The sequence below is a fragment of the Meriones unguiculatus genome, chromosome 20, assembly GCF_030254825.1.
Source record: "Meriones unguiculatus strain TT.TT164.6M chromosome 20, Bangor_MerUng_6.1, whole genome shotgun sequence".
Lineage (NCBI taxonomy): Eukaryota > Metazoa > Chordata > Mammalia > Rodentia > Muridae > Meriones > Meriones unguiculatus.
The window spans coordinates 25,316,606-25,337,248 of record NC_083367.1 but is presented as its reverse complement, the minus strand read 5'-3'; the positions used below and the strand labels follow the sequence as shown (position 1 = coordinate 25,337,248).

The 20,643-nt window shown below is 43.1% G+C and overlaps 2 protein-coding genes across 3 annotated transcripts in view; one reads left to right on the top strand and one right to left on the bottom strand.

Annotated features, from left to right (window-relative positions):
* The first annotated feature begins 546 nt into the window (after positions 1-546).
* Arg1 (arginase 1) lies at positions 547-12,676 on the top strand. The gene is made up of 9 exons (XM_021645667.2): positions 547-666; positions 917-1,110; positions 5,485-5,557; positions 7,192-7,366; positions 9,036-9,195; positions 10,853-10,947; positions 11,338-11,442; positions 11,671-11,807; positions 12,057-12,676. The coding sequence occupies exons 2-9, from the start codon at positions 1,054-1,056 to the stop codon at positions 12,224-12,226; spliced, it is 972 nt and encodes a 323-aa protein (XP_021501342.1). The 5' UTR covers positions 547-666; positions 917-1,053; the 3' UTR covers positions 12,227-12,676.
* Positions 12,677-14,722: 2,046 nt separating this feature from the next.
* The window catches only part of Med23 (mediator complex subunit 23), a 46,709-nt gene continuing 40,788 nt past the window's right edge, over positions 14,723-20,643 (bottom strand). For both annotated transcript variants that reach the window (XM_021645668.2, XM_021645669.2), the window contains 4 exons: positions 19,777-19,991; positions 18,749-18,869; positions 17,614-17,745; positions 14,723-15,554 (listed from right to left, as the gene is read on the bottom strand). In XM_021645668.2, the coding sequence (XP_021501343.1) occupies positions 15,390-15,554; positions 17,614-17,745; positions 18,749-18,869; positions 19,777-19,991 (633 nt within the window). In that variant the 3' untranslated portion in view covers positions 14,723-15,389. The remainder of the gene's footprint in view (positions 15,555-17,613; positions 17,746-18,748; positions 18,870-19,776; positions 19,992-20,643) is intronic.

Genomic DNA, 20,643 nt, shown 5'->3' with positions numbered 1-20,643 from the left:
GGTCTGGAGGTCAGAGGTCAGCTTGCAGGAGTTGACTCTCTCCTCCCACCATATGGGTTTTGGGGGTCAGACTGGGGTCACCAGGCTTGGCGTTAGTGCTTTGACCTCTGGGGTATCTCATCCAGATCCCTACTGTTGCAGGTTGACAAACAACATCTCAGGCCGCCTGTTGACACCCTGCTGGTGTGTAGATTAGAAGCCCAGCGGGTGAGTGAGTCCGGAATGCCAGGCCCTGGGTCTCTAATCTTCTTCTGCAACCTGCAGGTGACTGGCACCTCACCAAACTGCAGTTCCTCCCTCAGCAGAGCACTTCCTTAGCCTAACCTTGATTTGAAGAGCTTGCGGTGTACTGTTAAGTCGAACAGCCCTTGGCATGTGATGAGAGCTCAAGTTAGTTGTTTCGCTTTCTCTATCTTGGTTATACATCATGATTCCAAAAACGATATTTTCCTGGACACTGTATTTCAGAAGTGGGATTGCCTTGGGTTATCGGGGAAATAACAACAATAACAATAACACACAGTGTCACCTGGGGACACAGGTGTCTCACAGATCTGCTGCTCTTCCCAGCACCTGAAGCCTTGATGCTCAGCGAAGGGAAGGGACCGACCCCGTCGCTATTCTAGCCTCACTCCGCGATTTCTCAGGGGACTTAAATTGACAAAGGTGAGTACCCTGCCCCGAGGTTGAACAGGCTGGGAGGCTAGTCCTTCACAGGCGGTTATGAAACCACACATAATTGTCAATTGTCTGAGGAAGGATTAATGTCGTCCAGCTGGCTTTTTCAAAAGGGTGTGAACTGGAAGGATGAATAATGCTCACTTAAGTAGGGAGATGAGAGGCTCGCGGGAGCGAGCGGGGCGATTCCACCGATGGTGCGAGTTTCTGTTGGCTCTGCCGTTCTTCCATTCGGTAGGTGGAGCCAGCCGTTGGATAAACAGCTCCAACCCATTTAAAAGGGGGAAAGAAAGATGTGCCCTCTGTCTTTGAGGGCGACAGCTGGTGGTGAGCAGCTGGACAGCACCAAAGCAGCAGAGGGAAGCCTGTGACAGGATGAGCTCCAAGCCGAAGGCCATAGAGATCATTGGAGCGCCGTTCTCAAAGGGACAGGTGAGCCTGGCTTTGGATGGCTGGAACTTTCCAGGAGATGTTGCGTTTTAACCCTTGCCAGCCAAGGCTTGCCCTGCAGCTGTAAGTCTCCCGGCACCGCCTGGTGTTCCGAGTCTTCTCACCACTGACGGTAGCTTCTTCACCAGCCACTCCGGTTCTTGATTTTGTTTTGTTTTGTTTAATGTTTTCTGAGTGTGGAGTGAGAGACTGTAAGCAAACGCATTGGTCTGGTTACATAATTCATGTCTGGAAAAATGTAATGTGTTGGTGGCATCCTTCAGACTTGTTTTAATTTGGGTAACTTCAATAATAGAGCGTTTGCAACTTTGTGAATAATTCATGTTATTTTTGAGCTTTCGTGATTTTATGACTATTGTCTGGGGGAGGGGGCCCTTTACATCTCTCTTTAAGGAGAACAAATACAAACTACTGAAAGTTGGCACAGCTGTCAGGACTAATAGGTCCACAAATCTCTGCTTAGACCACCTAATACACTCACTCTGCTAATTATGATGGGATAGCAAGAGTGCCTGAGGCTCCAGTGTGGTCTGTGCTTAAAAAGGAAGGGGAAAAAAAATTCCAAGTCAAAGACTCCTCCTAAGGTCCTTTTGTTTCAAATGGGGTTCTTTCAGTTGGCTTTTAAAATAGCCTTTAGCCTTTTAAACTGTGAAGCCCCAAGGTGCACTCAGGGGTTTCTTTTCTTTCTTTCTTTTTTTTCTTTTCTTCACAATACAAGTTGTGGGAGGTCAGAGGTTGGAGTCCCAGACTGTATTGTGTCAGTAAACAGCATTTTACTTTCCCTGGAAGAGCTCCTCCATATCACCAGAAGACAGGACTCACTGGCTGACACGTGTTCCTTTTAAAATGTACCATATAGGTCTGGAGAAATGGCTCCGTGCTTAAGAGCACTTGCTGCTCTGTGGGAAGACCAGGGTTCAGTTCCCATGTCAGGAGGCTCCCAGGTTCCTATAGCTCAGGCTCTACAGTATCCACTACCAGCTTCTGGCCTCTAATGAGCAAACTCCACCCCACAACCCTCACACACACTAATAATGAAGCAAACCTTTAAAAGTAAAACCCATAATACACTCGTCTGTTCTTTTGTTTTTAAAGACTTTACTTTTCTTTTTAATTGTGTATATATTAGTTTATCTCTGCAAGATCAGCATACATTCTTAACCACTGAGCCATGTTACCAGTCCTTCATCTATTCTTGGGATGGTCTATAAAACATACCTGAAAATGATGAAGAAGAAGGAAAAGAGGGAGATAAACACAAGAGGAAAGAAAGAAATGATGAAAAACATACTTTAGCCCATTTTACCACGGGTTGCTTTGTATTGCAATGGAAGACTGACGCAGAGGTAAAACCCAAAATGACAATGCATTATGATTCACTGGTCTTTCTCCATATCCTTTCTAGGCATCAGAACAAATCTTTTAGACTTCTCAGTTGACACTGTATTTGACACTGTATTTGCTATGATTGTCTGTAGGCTCATCTGAGGTTCATTTTTCATGGGAAAGCCCTTCTAGGGGACACTATGCTAAAAGGCCATCTCCACACTGTCCATGCTCAGTAACTCTCCTTAGCCATGGGCACGAGACTGGAGCTCATTGTGTCAAGCTTGTGAGGACAGAGGCGTGTTTTCCTATAGGAAGCCACACAGCAGAAGGTGAAACTGCCAACACATGTATGCAGTTGGCCTCCGTGAGAGTGGTAGACGTTTGCCACGCCAGCAAAAAAAGAGAAGATTAGAGGGAAGATGGTTACGAGGTTGAGTCTAAGAAAGTGTGCACTCCCTGCCTTACCTCATTGAAAGACAGGGAATAAAGAATGAGGCAGGCATTGTTTTCATCCTATGGCTGAGTTAATTAAGGCTTAGAGAGATCTGCTAATTGACTCATCGTTGTGGGACCTTTGCTGTGTTCTTCCAGGCACCATTGTTAGAGTCCAAAGCTTGTGCCCCTGGACTACACTGAGGCCCATGAACACAGCTCAGCACTGTAGCAAACTGTGGCCTTGTGGCCACTTAGGGGCTGGGAATGACACTGTAAAGAATCAGGGATGCTGATAAAGCACTTTCCAAAATGGGGAATGGGAGGCTCAATGAGCATAGAGCAATCATAGGAAGTAGTTTTAATCAGAGAAATAAAATGGAATGTTGGAATTAGAGAATGTCATTGTGAGGGGCTGGAGATGTGGTTCGTACAGAGTTTCCTACATCCACATAAACTGAGAATGGCAGATGCTTTTGTGATCCCCAAACACAGGAGGTAGAGGAGTGAGTATCTGAAGTTCAAGGTCACCTGCAGGTCTGTAGTGAGTTTGAGGCTAGCCTGGGCTACATAAGAACACCTATTAACAAAACAAGATGAAACAAACCCCATACACTCCACCGATGAACCCACAGACAATCATGGCAAATACAGCATCAACTGAGAAGTCTAAAAGATTTGTTGCAGCGCCTGGAAAGGAGATGGAGAAAGACCAGTGAGTCATAATACTCTGTCATTTTGGGTTTTACCTATATGTCAGTCTTCCATTACAATCCACAGCACCCCGTGGGTAAAAACATTTAAGTTGAAACCTGACAGTAAGACCAAAAGGATAATCCCAGGCCTGGGGGCTCACTCACTAGCCAATGTAGCCTACCTGTAAGAGATCCCCTATTAGTAGACTTGGGGAGTGGCATGCAAGCAGAGGTAGGAGGAAGGGTGGGGTTGGGAGGGGAGGAGGGAGGGGCTTATGGGGGGATGCAGAATGAATAAAGTGTAATTGATGAAAAATTAAAAAAAAAAATAAAGTTGTACTACAAAGTTATAACAATAAAAAAAATCATGAAAAAGAAAAGAAAAAAAAAGAGATCACACACACACACACACACACACACACACACACACACACACCATGAGGGGCATTTATGAAAAAGCTACTGAGTGCCCAGTGGGGCAATTTTTTTTCAATAGAGTCTAACTGTGTAGCTGGCATGGAGCTAAATATATATCTGTAATCAGGGGGGCCTAGAGCACACAAAATCCACCTGCCTCACCTCCCAAGTGGTGAGGTTCAAGGTGTGCCCCGCTGTACCTGGTGGAATGACGCCCTGAGTTTGTCTTCTGGTCTGCAGGCATAGTGTGCATGTGCGTTGATGGGGGGGGGGGACACAAGAGTTTACATCCCCTCGCTGCAGAGAAATTAGAAACGTTTAAGCTAAGTTGGCGTTCCCGATGCCTGCATGGATTCACACGTCATGCTAAACCTAACGAATATGCGCACATAGTGCACATCAGTTGACATCAATTTACCAGGCGGAAAGAAGCAGAACCCTGTTCTGCAGAGTATTCAGGGTCCCTTGGTGGAAATCCGACACCCAGGATTTGCCAGCATCTGGGGAAGATCGGCTGTCATTCAACCTGAGAGGAAGTATTTGCTTAGTTTAGAGTTACAGTCCCAATCCTAGGATAAACACTCATGACTTTTGGCACCCATCTCCTGGCGGAGATCACTTTGTGTGTCTTAATTTTTTTTTATCTTAAAGTATTGAAAATCAAGATCAGAAAGATAAATAAAGGAGTTACTTTAGAATTCTATTGGCCAGGGGGCTGAGGAAGAATTTTTCCAAAGAACTTTCTGGATGTGACCACAACAAGGTGGACTCTCATGTCTGTTATGTCTGTTGGCCACAAAGGTTTCAGGTCACAGGTGACATTTAGCCTGGTTGTCTGGTTTCTCCCCAAGAGCCTAAGTTACATCCTGTTGACTGGCCTGTAGGTCTCTTCAGGCCTTTCTCTTCCCCTTCTGATGACTTTGTCCTAGATTTTCCCCAGGGTTGCAAAGTTTCTCCATTACCCTGTTACCTTTCCTGACCATCTACCAGTGTTGCAAGACCCAGCCCAAATACTCTGTTATCACTAGCATTCATGGCACACCCTGTTCCTGACTCAATTAGAAGCACCCTGTTTTCGTATCAGCCTTGAAACAGCCACAGATGTGCAGAAGTTTGACTGAATATCCAAGTGTAGTGCTTTTGCACAGAATATGTGTCTCTTCTGTAGACGGCACAGTGGGCTGGGAAGAGGCAAGCTTGTTTTGGTTATTCCGAGACCAACCTACCAAGCTAGTTCTGCCACTTGTCTGCTACTTGCCAGGGTGAAAATGACTTTGTGGATCTAATCTCTTGTTCTTGGCATAGGCACAATTCACTGTACCTTACTGTAAAGACTAGATGAAAAACACTAAGGCCCTGGATCCGAGGGAGATCCAAAACTGATGGTTAATAATTCAAGTGATTAAATAAGGAGGAAGCTTTTCCTGTGGGCACTGGAGAGTAACGAGCACGACTGAAGTAATGTCCTTTTTGCATTGTTCAGCCTCGAGGAGGGGTAGAGAAGGGCCCCGCGGCTATGAGGAGCGCTGGTCTGGTGGAGAAACTTAAAGAAACAGGTAACTTCAAAGTTGGGAGAGGAGCCAGATGCAGTGGGGCATGCCTGTGATCCCAGAACTCGAGGGGGCAGAGGCAGGTGGATCGCTGTTATTTCCAGGTCAGCCTCGTCTACAAAGTGAGTCCAGGGCAGCCAAGGCTACACAGAGAAACCCTGTCTTGGAAAAACAAAACAAAACAGAGAGAAAGAGAGAGAGAGAGAGAGAGAGAAAAGATGATCAGATAATGCCCTCTTCTAAGAAGGAAGGATGTGTCTGCAATGACCCTTACACCAGTGATCTGAGTTGAGTCCTTCTCAACCATTAGGACCATGTCCTACTAGAGAAGCAGGGCCTGCAGGGCCTGGGGAGGAGGCCCAGGAGGCATTGCTGCTGGGATGTCCTCACTTCCTTGCTCGCAGGATTGGTCTTTCTAGCCAAACTGCACTACATAAGCATGTGAAAGAAAGAGCGTTGGGTGGATGATATGGGGGAGCTGGGGAAACTGAAAATGAGAACTAAAAGCTTCAAGAAATATACCTTCCTGTTGCAAGAGGATCCCTAGTCGGGGAAAACAAAGTGAGGCAGCGACGCTAGTAGCAACAACAGCAGCATCCAGTGTGCCGGTGGTACAGCGCTGGTGAGGTGGGACCTCACGCACTTCCAGTGAGAAAGCGAACTGAAACAGCCAGCCTGGAGAGCAGGTTGACAGTATCACCAACATATAAGACCTGCACATGAGTAACAGCAACATTTGTAAAGCCTGAGGGATAAGCATCCCTTCATAAAGCTAGAAAGAGGAGAGATGATATGGACGGAGCTAGGGTAGGAGGGAGTGTGAAAGGAGGAAGGAAGAAGGAAAGAGGAAGCTGGGGAGGAAGATCACTTATTGGCAAACAGAAAGCCCAAGTAAGTAGCCTTGTTTTTGGTTAGATAGAATAAGTATTAAATATTAAATTTTAAATATTAAATCAGGTGAAATGTCTTGAAATTGTTGCTAAATTTCAAGGCCACAGAATTATAGTAAATTCCTCAACAATGGCTACTTCAGTGATGAAGTACATGTCAGTGTTGCAGGAGGCTGTCCCGTTGAGAAACTCACGTCAGGGCTTTTATGACAGAAAGCACAGACTGGTCCTTAGGAACTTTGGATTTTCTGTATTTTTTTTTTTTAATATAGAAAAGTATAACAACAAAGTTTGCATTTCCTGGATGCTGAATTGGGAGGTTTGATGATACAAGAAGATGAAGGTTTCAGTAAGGGAGGGCTCGGGTAGAAAACCAGGAGCACAGAGGCAGGGTCAGAGACTCAGAAAATGGTCCAACTTTTCATGACTGCATGTTACTCCTTCTGATGTATTTTATTTGGGATATATCAAATGTTTGCTTAAAAACCAAGCATGCGTGTTACAGAAAGACAAAGAGCATTTACCACACGGGAGCACACACACATATGCATGCGAGTTTGGGGTGGGGCTTAGAACAAGAGGATGCTCCCTATTATATCGAGATCACACAGTTATCGTTGTCATCCTTCAGCATGTGGTCTCCATGGAAACAGGGAGGGCCCGGTGTAGGCAAGTGCCAGAGCGAGGGAGGTGGTAGCTAGTGACCCTGTGTTCTGTCCCCATTCAGTAATGTCAAACTTTCAATTGCAGAGTATGATGTGAGCGACTATGGGGACCTGGCCTTTGCTGATTTCCCTAATGACAGCCCCTTTCAAATTGTGAAGAACCCCAGGTCTGTGGGGAAAGCTAATGAGCAGCTGGCTGGAGTGGTGGCCGAGGCCCAGAAGAATGGAAGAGTCACCGTGGTGCTGGGTGGAGACCACAGGTCTTGTGAACTGCCGGCATCCCTGTGGATTGGGCACAAAGGGCATAAGGGGACCCAAAGAAAGGGGAAATGCAGACAAGAAAGCACGAAAGGATGAGTGTGTGTGTGTGGTAGTAGTAGTAGTTATTTAGAAATAATGTATGGGTTAGTTTGGTTTTTTTTATGGAAACATAGATCAAGCCCTATTTGACGTCTTAAAATATCTTTATCCATACAGCAGAAAATACATAAATTGTGGTCTTAAATTTTATAGTAATTATCCACTGGAGACAGTCACAGTTTACTCAACTTGATTACTGATTATGCACACAATTTGTTTAGGCAAACAATTTTATTCTAAAGTGTTTTTCATTCTAAAGTACTATAAAACTTTTAAAAGGACACACATGAATACATGATTAGTTTCACAATTATTACATATTAACATATATACAGACAAACACACACATATACATATATATACATATGTATATGTATGTATATATATGTATGTATATATATATATATATGTACAAACATCCATCCATATTACCAGATATTTAAATTTACATTTTCACCAAAGCAGACATTGGTGTTGTGCCTAGAGCCAGTTTACTGTTGTCACACTGGGACCATGCCCCGGGGTGGCCCGAGCAGCTGCAGAGCGAGAACCTTTGTTTGGCTGCCGCTCTTGAAGCTGTCTCCTTCACTGCCCTCAGTTACCCCTGGCACCTGTAAACAGGGCTTCTACGCGAAAGTGGCAGTGGGCACTGGGCTTCCCTTTCTTTTCTAAGCGGGAACAATTGGAAGTGGAAATGTTAGGCGTGCAGATGGCCCAACGGCAAGATACTTACAAGTAACAGCAGACACCAAGCTGAATGAATGAGATACTTAAAAGAAACAGCAGACACCAAGCTGAATGAATAAGCAACAGCTGCACTTGGAGGCACGAATTTTTCCTCTTTGAGAGGACGGATGCTTGGGACTCTCAAGTGGCATTTCCAAGTGTGACAGTATTGGCATCCTATGTCTGACCCACTGTGTTAACTTCTCTGCAAGGTAGCACTTGGCTCTCCCACTCCGGCCTCGTGTTTGGAGCCAGGAGTGTTTGGGATGGGCTTTGGTAATCAGAATGGGTCCTTGCATGGAAAGAGAGTTAGGTGGCTAACGGAGAGGAGCTGAGCACTGGCTGGACAGAGGCAGTGGCTGCGGGAAATGAAGGAACTTCCAGGTGCTTCTCCCCAATTATAAAAGGGCTGCATTTGGAGGGAAAAAAACCTGCTCAATTCTCTGCCAGAATTGAACACAGATAATCAAGTACTTATCAAGAGAGAGCAGAGTGTAAGAAGAAAGACAGTGCAGCCCCCAAAACTAAAGCGTGTCTAAGGGCTAAAGAATTTTTTGTTGTGTAGCTAATCCTTTTTCATTAAGCTATGATTTGTGGTTTTATTATGAGGGGACTTTTAAAAGATAAAATTGTCCGTGACTTTCATAGTGACATTACTAAGGTAACGGAGGGTCAGAACTGCCCTTTCTCAGTTGGTACACTGGTGTCACCAGCACCTTTAAGGTCTAGGCACAAGCTTACTGGACTTCCGGGATAATCAAATAGGCTTAGTTTGTGAGCTAATGATTTGATGTGATGACATTGTAAAAATGATGTTGACACAATTTTTTTTTTCCTCTCAAGTATGGCGATTGGAAGCATCTCTGGCCACGCCACAGTCCACCCTGACCTGTGTGTTATTTGGGTGGATGCGCACACAGACATCAACACTCCGCTGACAACAGGCACTGGGAATCTGCATGGCCAACCCGTGGCCTTCCTCCTGAAGGAACTAAAAGGAAAGGTAAAAGGCTCCTTTGCACACTGATAGAACTCTTTGTAGTGGTCAGCAAATTGAAGCCAAATAGGGATTCTTCATTTATTGTATAACCTGAAGGTATTGTCTCTGTAGTAAAAAAAAAAAGAAAAAAGAAAAAAAAAGATAAGTTGATAAAGGTGGACAGTTGTCAAACTGTTTCCATCAGGACATGTCCCCATGTATCCATGAGGTATTGGTCACATAACCCTACAGATGCTAAAACTGTGGTTGCTCAAGCCTCTCCCACAATATGACACAGTATTTGCATGTAACCTGTATGTATCCTCCCACAGCCTTTAGATCAGCTCTAGATACTTATCATACCTAATGCAAGATAAACACCATGAAAATAGATACATAGTTACAGCTACACTGTCCCTGCCTGATGGAAGCATGGATACAGAGGCCTGATGTGTTCTCTTTGGATTCTTTTCATTTTATTTTATTTTATTCATTCATTCACTCATGTGTTCATTTATTTATTTATTTATTTATTTATTTAAGATGGGGTATTTCTTTTTTTTTTTTTTTTAGATTTATTTCTTTATTTTACATATGAGTACTCTATTTGCATGTACATCTGCATGACAGTAGAGGGCACCAGATCTTATTGTGGTTGCTGGGAATTGAACTCAGGACCTCTGGAAGAGCAGACAGTGCTCTTAACCTCTGAGCCATCTCTCCAGCCCAAGATGGGGTATTTCTATGTCACCCTGGCTGCCCTGGAACTCACTTTGTTTCAGGGCAGTCCTTGAACTCACAGAGATCCACCTGCCTCTGCCTCCCATGTGCTGGGATTAAAAGCATTCACCACCATGCCTGGTTTTTCTTTGGAGTTTTAAACTACCCTTTTAAGTACATGGGGCAAACTCACCCTTTCTAAATAGGTCTGCAGAGATTCAGAGGGTAATCAGCCTGCCCAGAATCATGCCAAGTATAGTTCGAGGCAACAGCATACGGTCCTCCTGGTTCCTACATCTTCTAACTACACACCACAGGTTTTTCTTTTTTTTACCAAGTGACCGCTCCACATCAGAGCCTAGTCAAAATGGCAGCCTTGCCATGCAGGTTACAATAATCTTTTTGTGATAGGTTCTTGCTAGGTTTTGAGGCTGAGCAGGAACTTTCTGCCTGCTGAGTGCCGAGATTAGAGTGTGGCACCATGCCTGGCTTTCAGTGGCTCAAGGTCTTTCTTTACTCTGGCAAGCAGTTACCTGAACTGCAAGAGGAAGAACACCTCCCAGCTCCCTAGGGACGTCTTTAAAATTCTGGATTAAGTCCTTTTGAGAGAGGGAAGTAGAGATGGGAGTGGGAGTTACTAGAGTAATAGAACACTCTTTGGTATTAGAGTCCTGGAAAAGAAGCTGAGCGCTGCAGAAATGGGATATGGAGCATCAAACTACCTACCTAGAAGGGTCCAGTGTAGGTTTAGGCCACGGGGCAAAGCTGTTGAGGCCAAACCAATCAAGGGTATCACAAGGGGAGGCAGGTATCCGTTCCTAATCTTACATCATTTTAAAATCGCTTCTCCTAAATTTATACTCTGAATGTTAGACATAACATAATCAGGTGTGCTCAGCATTAAATGAAGGTCTGTGCAAGAGAAACATATTTGTCTAATGAGAAACACTGTTGTTTTTAGTTCCCTGATGTGCCTGGCTTCTCCTGGGTGACTCCTTGCATATCTGCCAAGGATATCGTCTACATCGGCTTGCGAGATGTAGACCCTGGGGAGCAGTAAGTTTATCCCATGTGCTTTTATTTGCTAGGTGTGATTTACTGGTCAAACGCGCAAGAGGTTATTTTAAATTGTTACTATGTGTACATGAACACGTGTGCGCATATACATAAGCTCATGTCATTTCGTCAATGTACAATGATTTACTCATAAAGCACAACTGTGTGCATATATAAACAGTTCTCGGGACTTATTTTATGTCCCTTATTATAGCGATCTTCCAACCCAAAGGAGACATGAGCCTTATTAACTGTTTTGGGACTGCTCGGGAAGGCAATCACAAGTCAGGGACTGACTACCTTAACCCCCCTGAGTAAATGTGGATGCGTCACATGAAAATCAGCTGACCATGAGAGCAAGCTGATTAACTTAAATGTTTTATTTTATAGCTATATTCTGAAAACTCTGGGAATTAAGTATTTTTCAATGACTGAAGTGGATAAGCTGGGAATTGGCAAGGTGATGGAAGAGGCATTCAGCTACCTACTGGGAAGGTAGGATGCTTTTGTGTGCATGTCTGAAAATGACTTCCTACTGACATTCTTGCCAACATAGGCTGTTGACAACAGTAAAAAAAAAAGTTTAATAAATTAATAACAATAACGACAATAATAAGGTTTAGGTAAAAACATGGGCTGTTTTTACAAAGCAGAATAAGACCTATATTTGATTACTGATTCTGAAACCACTTGAAACTGAAAGCCTTTCCCATTTGTTAAAAGAAAGAAAAGGCCCATTCACCTGAGCTTGGATGTTGATGGACTGGACCCGGCATTCACCCCAGCTACCGGCACACCTGTCCTGGGAGGCCTATCTTACAGGGAGGGTCTCTACATCACAGAAGAAATTTACAAGACAGGTAGGTAAAAATTGGAGGCGATAAACAAACAGCTGTGCACTTGGCCATTGCAGATGTGGGCCTCCCTGACCCGAAAAGCAAGCCTGTTAGTACTTCCAGAACACCCATCAAGTGATGAAATACATCATGTTTTCTGTCAGTCACCACCTCTCCTCCACTAGACACAGTCTAGAGAGAGTCGCCTGAAGTTTTCAGATTTTAAAATGGCAGTTGCCTTCATCAACTACATCGTTGTAATTTTTGTTGTAGGGCTGCTCTCAGGACTGGATATCATGGAAGTAAACCCATCTCTTGGGAAGACACCAGAAGAAGTAACACGCACGGTGAACACGGCCGTAGCATTAACCTTGGCTTGTTTTGGGACTGCTCGGGAAGGCAATCACAAGCCAGGGACTGACTACCTTAACCCACCTAAGTAAATGTCGATGCCTCACATGAAAATCAGCTGACCATGAGAGCAAGCTGAATAGACCTCAGGAAACGGTTCTCTTCCAAAGGGCTCGTTCTCTTAGGAAAAAAAAAACAAAACAAAAAACAAACAAAAACAAAAAACAAAAAAAAAAAAAAAACATTTTTTCCAGTAAGTATGTTTTTCAGCAGTTCCTTTCTGGTATCAAATTGGGAGTGTGGAAATTCAAACAGCTATGAAATCTGGAAACATGTACTTCCCATTTTAGCAGAGTTGTCTTTTAAAAGTAGCATAAATTGATTTCCAATTAAAAATGCACCAGCGTTTAAAATAAGTGGCACAAGTGCCGACCCACTAGTGTGGCCTTATGATAGTCAGAGACAACGGTATCCAGAGAGGAAGCCTGTGTCCACGGTTGTTCAAAAGATGTGATTTTTGTAATAAACTCTTTATAATAAAACTCTGTTGTCTGCATCTTTCCAAATACATGCAACATACTTATGCATGAAGATGTTCTAGCGCACATGCCTACCATACCACTCTCTGTGTTTATATGTATCATTTTTTTTTAAGCAGAATGTATATGTCTGTAAAGGATGCATATATCTGTAAAGACTCCTACAAGGCATAGAAATAATCATCCCTAAAACAATGGAAGCCACTGAAGCCACTAAAGGTTGGTTTGTCTTAGCTGTGAATTTGGTAATCATGGGCCATATCCAAGTTCACTGATATAAAATGACCCTTTTTCTAAGCAAATGTAATGCTGGTATCTTAAGCATGACGGTAGTGCATGCACACAAAGATTTCCAACCATCTATGCAGAACTGGAGCTATCATAGTGACCCCCCACCAAGAGCTACTAATACATTTTAGCCGGCCACTGTGTCACCTAGGCTTTCAGAAGCCCCGCCTCTCCTCACTGCTCCCAGCATGCCTGGTTAGCTAAAATCCTTAAGCAGCCTACAAACCCACCTTGGCCCCAAAATAAAACGAGGAAAGAGGAAATACAAGTGAGAATAATTAAGTACAGAAATGTGTGTTTGCCCTGAACTGACCTGAGCTTCAGTGGCAAATGCGGGGGACTCAGAAACACAAGTGGCTCCACAAAGGCTTTTTATCGTTGTTTTAGCAGCTGCATGTTAGTAAGGCTTGACCACCTGACTGTTCATATATAGACCTAGAGTTTAAGCCTAAGTACCGCCTCTGTGGTCTTTGAAATAAAGCTTGAGTTAATTTTAGAAAATTACAATGTACCTTTAAAGTACCTTGCACAACACAGTGGTCGCATGTAGTTACGTTAAAGCTTAATAAAAACGTAAAATTCAGTTCCGAATTTTAAATGTCTGCTAGGCACAAGCAGCTTGTAAGTGCTGTCGTGCAGCCTGGGTAGGCACAGAGTTCTTTGTCACTGCAGTCATTTTGGGCAGAGCCAGTTACTCATTGAAAACAAGTGCCCAAACCCAATAATACACAACAACTGCAGCAATTTTCTTCCCAGTTTCTGTCTCCTATTAATAACTCTAAAGCCATATTCAGAGAAAGTCGTATTTGTTTTTTAAACTAGAGATGGAAATTTGAATTTTTAACAAATTTACTGGAATGTATATGCCCTTGAGAAAGTCCTAAGACCGCTTTTCATTCTTCTTTCCGTTATACACACCCACACCCACATATATATACACATATATACATATATACAGTATGTGTATGTATACCAGTGTCAAATGTTCCCATTCTAGGATCTCAAACTAAAGCCATCTAGTCCCTGAGGCACAAAGACTATATTGCAAACACATTAAAAATAACAGTTGGAATCACTCCTACTATAAAGTTTCTGGAGACCATCATTAGCCCAGAAACACTAACAACGCCATCACATGATTTTAAGGTAGATTTACATGGCGAGTAAGGATTTAGTGACTGCAAGGATATGAGCTACAGAAACGAAGGAGGGACATATTCCATGGTAAGAGCCTGAGCTTTGGCGGCTAGGTCTATCATTGTGAGTTTTTATGAAGAGTACTTCGTGGTTCTAGGGATGGTATTAATGTCTGTCTGTCGTGCAGAAACAAGGGCAGCCTATGTCTCCCTCACGGTAGGTCATTAAAGAACTAGACAGTTTGTTGGTCAGCTTTGCTGGCTTTCAAATGTTTAAAAAAGCCATTTCCCTTCAAATTAGCTGTGTACTGTATTTAAGAGTTTTGAGGTTATTAAAAATTCAGAGTTGGAAGAATCTGCCAGGTGAGGATGAACCTGGAATGAAGTTAAACAAACAAACAAACAAACAAAACATACCAGGGGACTGGAGAGATGGCTCAGAGATTAAAAGCAATGACTGCTCTTCCAGAGGTCCTGAGTTCAATTCTCAGCAACCACTTGGTGACTCACAACCATCTACAATGAGATCTGGTGTCCTCCTGTGGCATGCAGGTATACATGCAGACAGAACATTGTATACATAAATCTTTAAACAAACAAACAAAAAACAGACCAGAGAACCAAATATTTGAGCATGGCTTTATTTAAATTTATAAATTTCAGATGGTTTCTAACTCACTTTATACAGAAAGTTCACAGCAAAGGCAAAACTTTCATAATCTTCTTTAGTAGAAACATTACATCATTTTTTTTAACTGTTTGGAAATTTAAAATTTACAATAAAACTTTACAGCCAGTTAAAAAAAAGAGTATGAAACTTCCTTTGTTCCAGTAATGCAACTAAAATATAAGGCCCTTTAATTAATAAAAAGGCTCTATTTGGAAGACATACCAAATGACATTTATGTATAAAAGTTTGTAATGACCATCTTACATGTGTTGTATCTTTAAAATAATGTATATGAAACGTGAGGATGTTACTTAAAATAATTTAAAAATGGCTGAAACAGGCAATTTGAGAGTGCCTGCTAAAAGCCACTTGATTACAGAAACACCCACATTCCCAGGGACTCTAAATTGTTATAAATATGTCAACATGTAGCTTACTTAATCTCTTAGAGACAAAACATAGCCAGGAAGAAGGGAATTTGAAGCGTGGAGATTCAGAATCTGAATCAGAATAGACAATCTGAACGAGCCAGTTGCCCCGGTCTCCTCAGCCTAGTGTTCAGATTTAGAGGGGCGTCACCCTTGCAGGCAGATGTGCTCCTCGGTGTCATGAGCCTTCGGCTTCACTGAGTCACCGGCAGAGATGTTGGCACCTGGTTAGACTGAGGTGCTGGAGAGCCACTGCTGAGGCCCTGAGGCGGCACCGCTGGCTCCATCTTGCTGATGTGCGTGATGAATCGAAGACGAAGCTTTAAAGCTGGCTTTAAATTACAGATGATCTTCTCCACCTAAGAAGTGAGAATAAGATTAAGAACAACCGAAGAGTTCAACATTTACTGAGTGACGGCGTTTAGTTGTCAACAGTGTACTATTGGGAGTTGGCACATGGCAGATTTCACAAAACCAGATACAACTGCTTTCTCACACAGGCCAGCACATGTGCCCTCCCCCCACACAGTGTGCACACACGTGTGGTGTGCGCCTGTCTCTATCGACACGTGCACTTCAAGAACTCACCACCCATCGACCTGCCCGGTTATCCTGCTCTCCACAACTAGAACCGTTCCCATTAGAAGCTGAACCAGCTTGGCCATCCTTCGGGAATGCTACACCAGCAGGAGCAGGAAACATTTGCAACATTTATCCATCCCCAAAGCTATTTTCTTCATTTTATACTTGGACCCGTCAGCAATACCATGCACTCAGAAAGCACTGAGGAGACAAATGTTCCCATCCTCAGGTGTCTTAGCTTGAATTCTTTTAGACCTTAGGGGGAAGGATCAGGATGTCAGCAATGTTTCTTTTTGCTTTATTCCTATGTCCAAGTGTAAGCCTGAACACAAAGAATACGTTTTGGTTTAAAAAAGCATTGATGAGATCATCTTTTTGTGTTAACAGAGCAGACACAAAGAGAAATGCATGCATGCTTGCTTGCTCCTTCCTTCCTTGAGGGGAAATCATTAACTCTGACATCACTGCTAAAGTATAAAGAAGTGAATGTCTGTAGTTGGGCTTTGCTACTTTGTGGGTTCTTCTTTTTCCCCTCCTTTACTCCTAGCCCACCACCTTTTCACCCCCTAACACTAGATAATAGAGAAACAAAGATAGATGGGAGAGAAGAGTTAAGCAAATTCCTGAGTCTACTTTCTTTCCTTTTGTTTCTTTGACCACGGCTACTAACAAACTGCAACCAGCTTCCCTAAGCAACAATAACCGCCCAACACCTCTTCAGGACCTTCCTTAAAAATTCCCAGAATTCCAAATGTCACACAATCACAGAAATTTTCTGCAGCATGCAAAATCATGCTTCTGCTAGATAGAGTGCAAGGCAAATCATAGTCAGCTGCTTCAGACAGTGCGAAGCAGCCCCACATCCCCATACCCGGGATTAAAATGAAAGTGCATTCTTTTTTATACCATTTTCTGTGTTTTTAAAAGAAACCAAAGTTCTAGAATTCTTAAAAACGTCACTACATATGTCTTCAGAACAGCAGCTCCAAGGAGTGAGCGTTAAACTCAGATGACACAGCAATTATCTTTCTGTGATAGAGGGGTGAATATGATTGAAGAACAATACACCCAAGTGTGGAAATGTTACAATGAAACCCACTGTTTACAGAGCTAGTTAGGAGAAAAATACAACCAAACTAAGTTTGAGAACTGCCCTTCCAGAAGGGGAAGGAAACCGTAGTCGGGTACTGAGAAGGACCGTCCCTCAACTATCTCCCTCACTGCCATCCCCACAACAGCCCAGAGGGCTTCATACACATGGAAACACCAGCATGATTAAGGAGGTCTCTCTCCACTTCAGCCACCTCTAGTAGGAAGTGCCCCCACTCTTCAGCGTCACCACCGAGCTTATACTGTGTCACGTGAAACAAAACTCTCACACACAGGATGGAAACCTCCCGAGCAGTAGAGATGAGATAGTTTCCCTGGGATTTGTTCCTCGTGTTAAGAACCCTCGTGCTCTTCGGAAACCCCCAACCACCAGGCTCTGGCCAGCCGCTCTTCCCCAGGGCGCCCTAAGCACGGGAAAGGGAAGCCTCCTTCACTGGGAGCTCCTGCCCCACCACATGGCTTTCCCCAGACACGACGAGTGTTGAATGGGATGACTGCTCACTGCAGCCTTTGGGTCTTCTCAGATGCTTTGTTTAAAACATCACAGGGAAAAGGCCATTTCTTCATCACTGCTGTCTAGACTGTGGTCTTAAGAAGTCAGATACCACACACCAGACAAAAACAAACCCAGACTAAAATATTCATTCAAACAAAAATGTTTATCACCACGTATTAGGTTCTCTAGGTCAAACATCACTGAAAAGTTAAAAAAAAAAATTAACTTACTTGCTCTTTTACACTATCACCAGTAAACATATACTTCATATGATACAGGAAGTCACAGATGGGGTCCATGTAATTTAAGTGTGTGCTGCACTGGTCTACATTCAACAGCATGTCATAAAATGCCACTCCAATCTAGGCAACAAATAATGTCAGGTTATTTAAGTGACTACAATGATCAGGTAATTCAACACAACAGACCATGTAGATAGCATCTCTGCAACAAATGCATTCCAGGGCTGCCCAGTCACACAGTGGACCTCCTAGTTGCATTTTCTAGCTAACAAAAAATAAAAGATTTCTATCTCTTATTTTATGTGTTTGTATGTGTGCCATGTGCATGCCTGGTACCCCAGATGGCAGAAGAGGAAGTTGGATCCCCTCAAACTGGAGTTATAGGTGGTTGTGAGCTGTCATGTAGGTCTGAGAACTGAAACTAGGTCCTCAGCAAGAGCAGCCAGTGCTCTTACCCACTAAGCCATCTCTCTGGCCCCATGGTAGCTCATGATTTACAAAATTCTATTCTTGCCCATTTTCTTAGAAATGCTTGACTTCATAACAGACTCAGGAGAGATGGCAGAGTCCCAAGATTAAAATAAGCTGCATTAGGAAGCAAATTGTGAAGAAGTCATGAATCAACATGTGGAATTTTATGGCCTCTGTGGAGCAACTGATGATGTCAGTAGAATCATTTGGGGTAGAAACCTGAGTCCTGGCCTCAGCTCTTGGGGGAGTAAATTATTAAACTGTTACTGTTATCTCAGATAATAATAACAACTTCATAGTGCTACTGTGAGCTTATGTGAAATCAGTTATGTCAAAGGTCATTATAAAATAATCAAACAGCATGTAACATTTAAAATGAGTGAAAAAATAAAAAATAAAATTTTCTTTTTTCCGGTTCAAAAAAAAGAGAAATGCTTGACTGCATCCAGTCTCATGACTTTAAGTGACGCTGTAAGTTCTGAGCCCTTACTCTGACTCTGTCTTTGATCACAGCTATCCTCCCAGCATGTCAAGCTCGCGCACCGTACACCAAACTTCCCACAGGAACACTGCACCCCATGAAGCGGCTCCCAGAACCCACGAAGCTAGTGTCACTGCTCACGGCCGACCTGCACCGTGACAAACATGTTACCTCGATCATGCACCGTGTTCTCTCCTGTTGGAATCTCTGTAAAAATGGCCCTACGAGATGGTACACGTAAAGCAACTGGAACTCAGTCTTCACTATGGGGAGAAGCACTTCAGTGAGAAACCTGAAGGGAAGATAAAAATAAAAACCTCTTCAAGGTTGAATTCTTCCAATTATGTTAATCTGTCATTTATAAAAGTACTTAAGACTTTATCATTTTTCTCAAAGATTCCACTTAATTTTGGTATCAGTAGTTTTATTCTGTGTACCTGTGTGTGGGTGTGGTGCGCATGCGTGTGTGTGTATGCAGAGGCCAGAAAAGGACGTCAGGTGTCTGCTTGTTTCCAGGCCTTCCTACAGCACTGAGGCTGCATTGCAGGTGTATGTGCACACATGTGTGGCTTTCTATGTCGGCTTTTCAGATTTTAACTGAGTCTTCATGACTGCATGGTGCATACTCTCTGTCGATCCGAGCATCTCACTCTCCTGGTAACAATGGTACCTCTAAGTAATCTTGCATTATTTCACCTGTTCTCATTTTCAATTGACTGACCACTGAAATAAATTACTTCAGATTTAAAAGTAATTCTTAAAGTACAGGTATTAAATAACAGGTGAATTATTGAAAAAAGAATTTATGATTTATGAATTTATGAATTCATGTTATTCTCATAAAATCTGGATCTAATTGATAGCATTGTATGGTCAACAAAAATAATCTGAAAATAGATTGAGGCCAGTTTTTTAGTTCAAGAGGTGATTTTTGTGATATTCTTTGGGGAAGGCAATGATCTGATTAAGCCTCCTGAAAGCATAGTAGAAAAGAGAGAGAGCAGGTATTACTACTTACACACGTAAGAAACCAAAACAAAAAATTCTGAAAACAAAAGAGGCTTCCTGATTAAGTAGGTCCTCCACTGCATGAAACACATTTACTCTGCAATTTTCTTTGGTGAGACACACACTTCACCTGTAAATCAGACTTAGAAAAAGAAAACTGTCAAGTTTCTTTACGAAACCCCAGCACTTACTTTGGAATGAGTGAGAGCTGCCCAATGCTAGAATGGTGCCACACAGCGTGTGCCAGCGCTAATGTATAGCTGCAGCTCATCTCAGAGTAGGACTGATGGCAGGCGGTGAAGTCGAAGAGGCGGAATGGATAACCAACCCACTCCGTCTCTGATGTCAGGCTGGAACTGTTGATAACACTCACAATTCGGTCATGAAGGACAATCCAGTATGGTTCCTTTAAATCAGAGGGAAGTCTGGTTTAAACAAAAATAGCCAGCACCCAGTACCAAGTACCTCAGAGCCCATATGCTACTATGCTTCCCATCGCTGCAGTTTCCACTTATCTGGCTAGAGTCTGGACACTGGAGAGTCTGCGGGAGAGTGGGGGCTTTGCACTGAGCAGCCCGACTTGGAGAGAGGTGGACTTCCATCTTTCCAGTGTATTTAGTGCCTGATGGTTACCATGCAGTAAAATGACTTTACTAATAATATTCACTATACACACAAGCCTGGGACACGTGGGAAAATAGAAATAAACACCTGTCTTATATTTTGAAAGCATATAAACAAAGCATGGATTCACAGAGCTATCCAAGAAGAGTAGCAAGCAGGATGCTATCAGCATTATTTAAAGCTCAAGAGATGACAAGGAAGTCAGAGGAGATGTCACACGGGCTGCAGAAGCTGGCAGAGGGTGGAGGAAAGAAGAACTGTGGCACAATGCCTCACTACCATTTCTTGATGAGCAGTGTCTGGGAGGAATGGCTAGATACATAGCAATTTAACTGGCCAAAAGTAGAACAGATTATGAGACAGAAATGAAAGCTGGATAGGTGAGTTGGCACTGGCAGAGACTGGCAAGTCTATCAGATACATTTACAACTGAA

What these genes read in the sequence shown, in the direction of transcription:
- Arg1 (XM_021645667.2), top strand. Translation starts at nt 1,054, where the DNA reads ATGAGCTCCAAGCCGAAGGCCATAGAGATCATTGGAGCGCCGTTCTCA. An exon ending in GTGCTGGGTGGAGACCACAG is followed by an intron (nt 7,367 to 9,035) that starts GTCTTGTGAACT and finishes TTTCCTCTCAAG; the next exon opens with TATGGCGATTGGAAGCATCT. An exon ending in TGAAGGAACTAAAAGGAAAG is followed by an intron (nt 9,196 to 10,852) that starts GTAAAAGGCTCC and finishes TGTTGTTTTTAG; the next exon opens with TTCCCTGATGTGCCTGGCTT.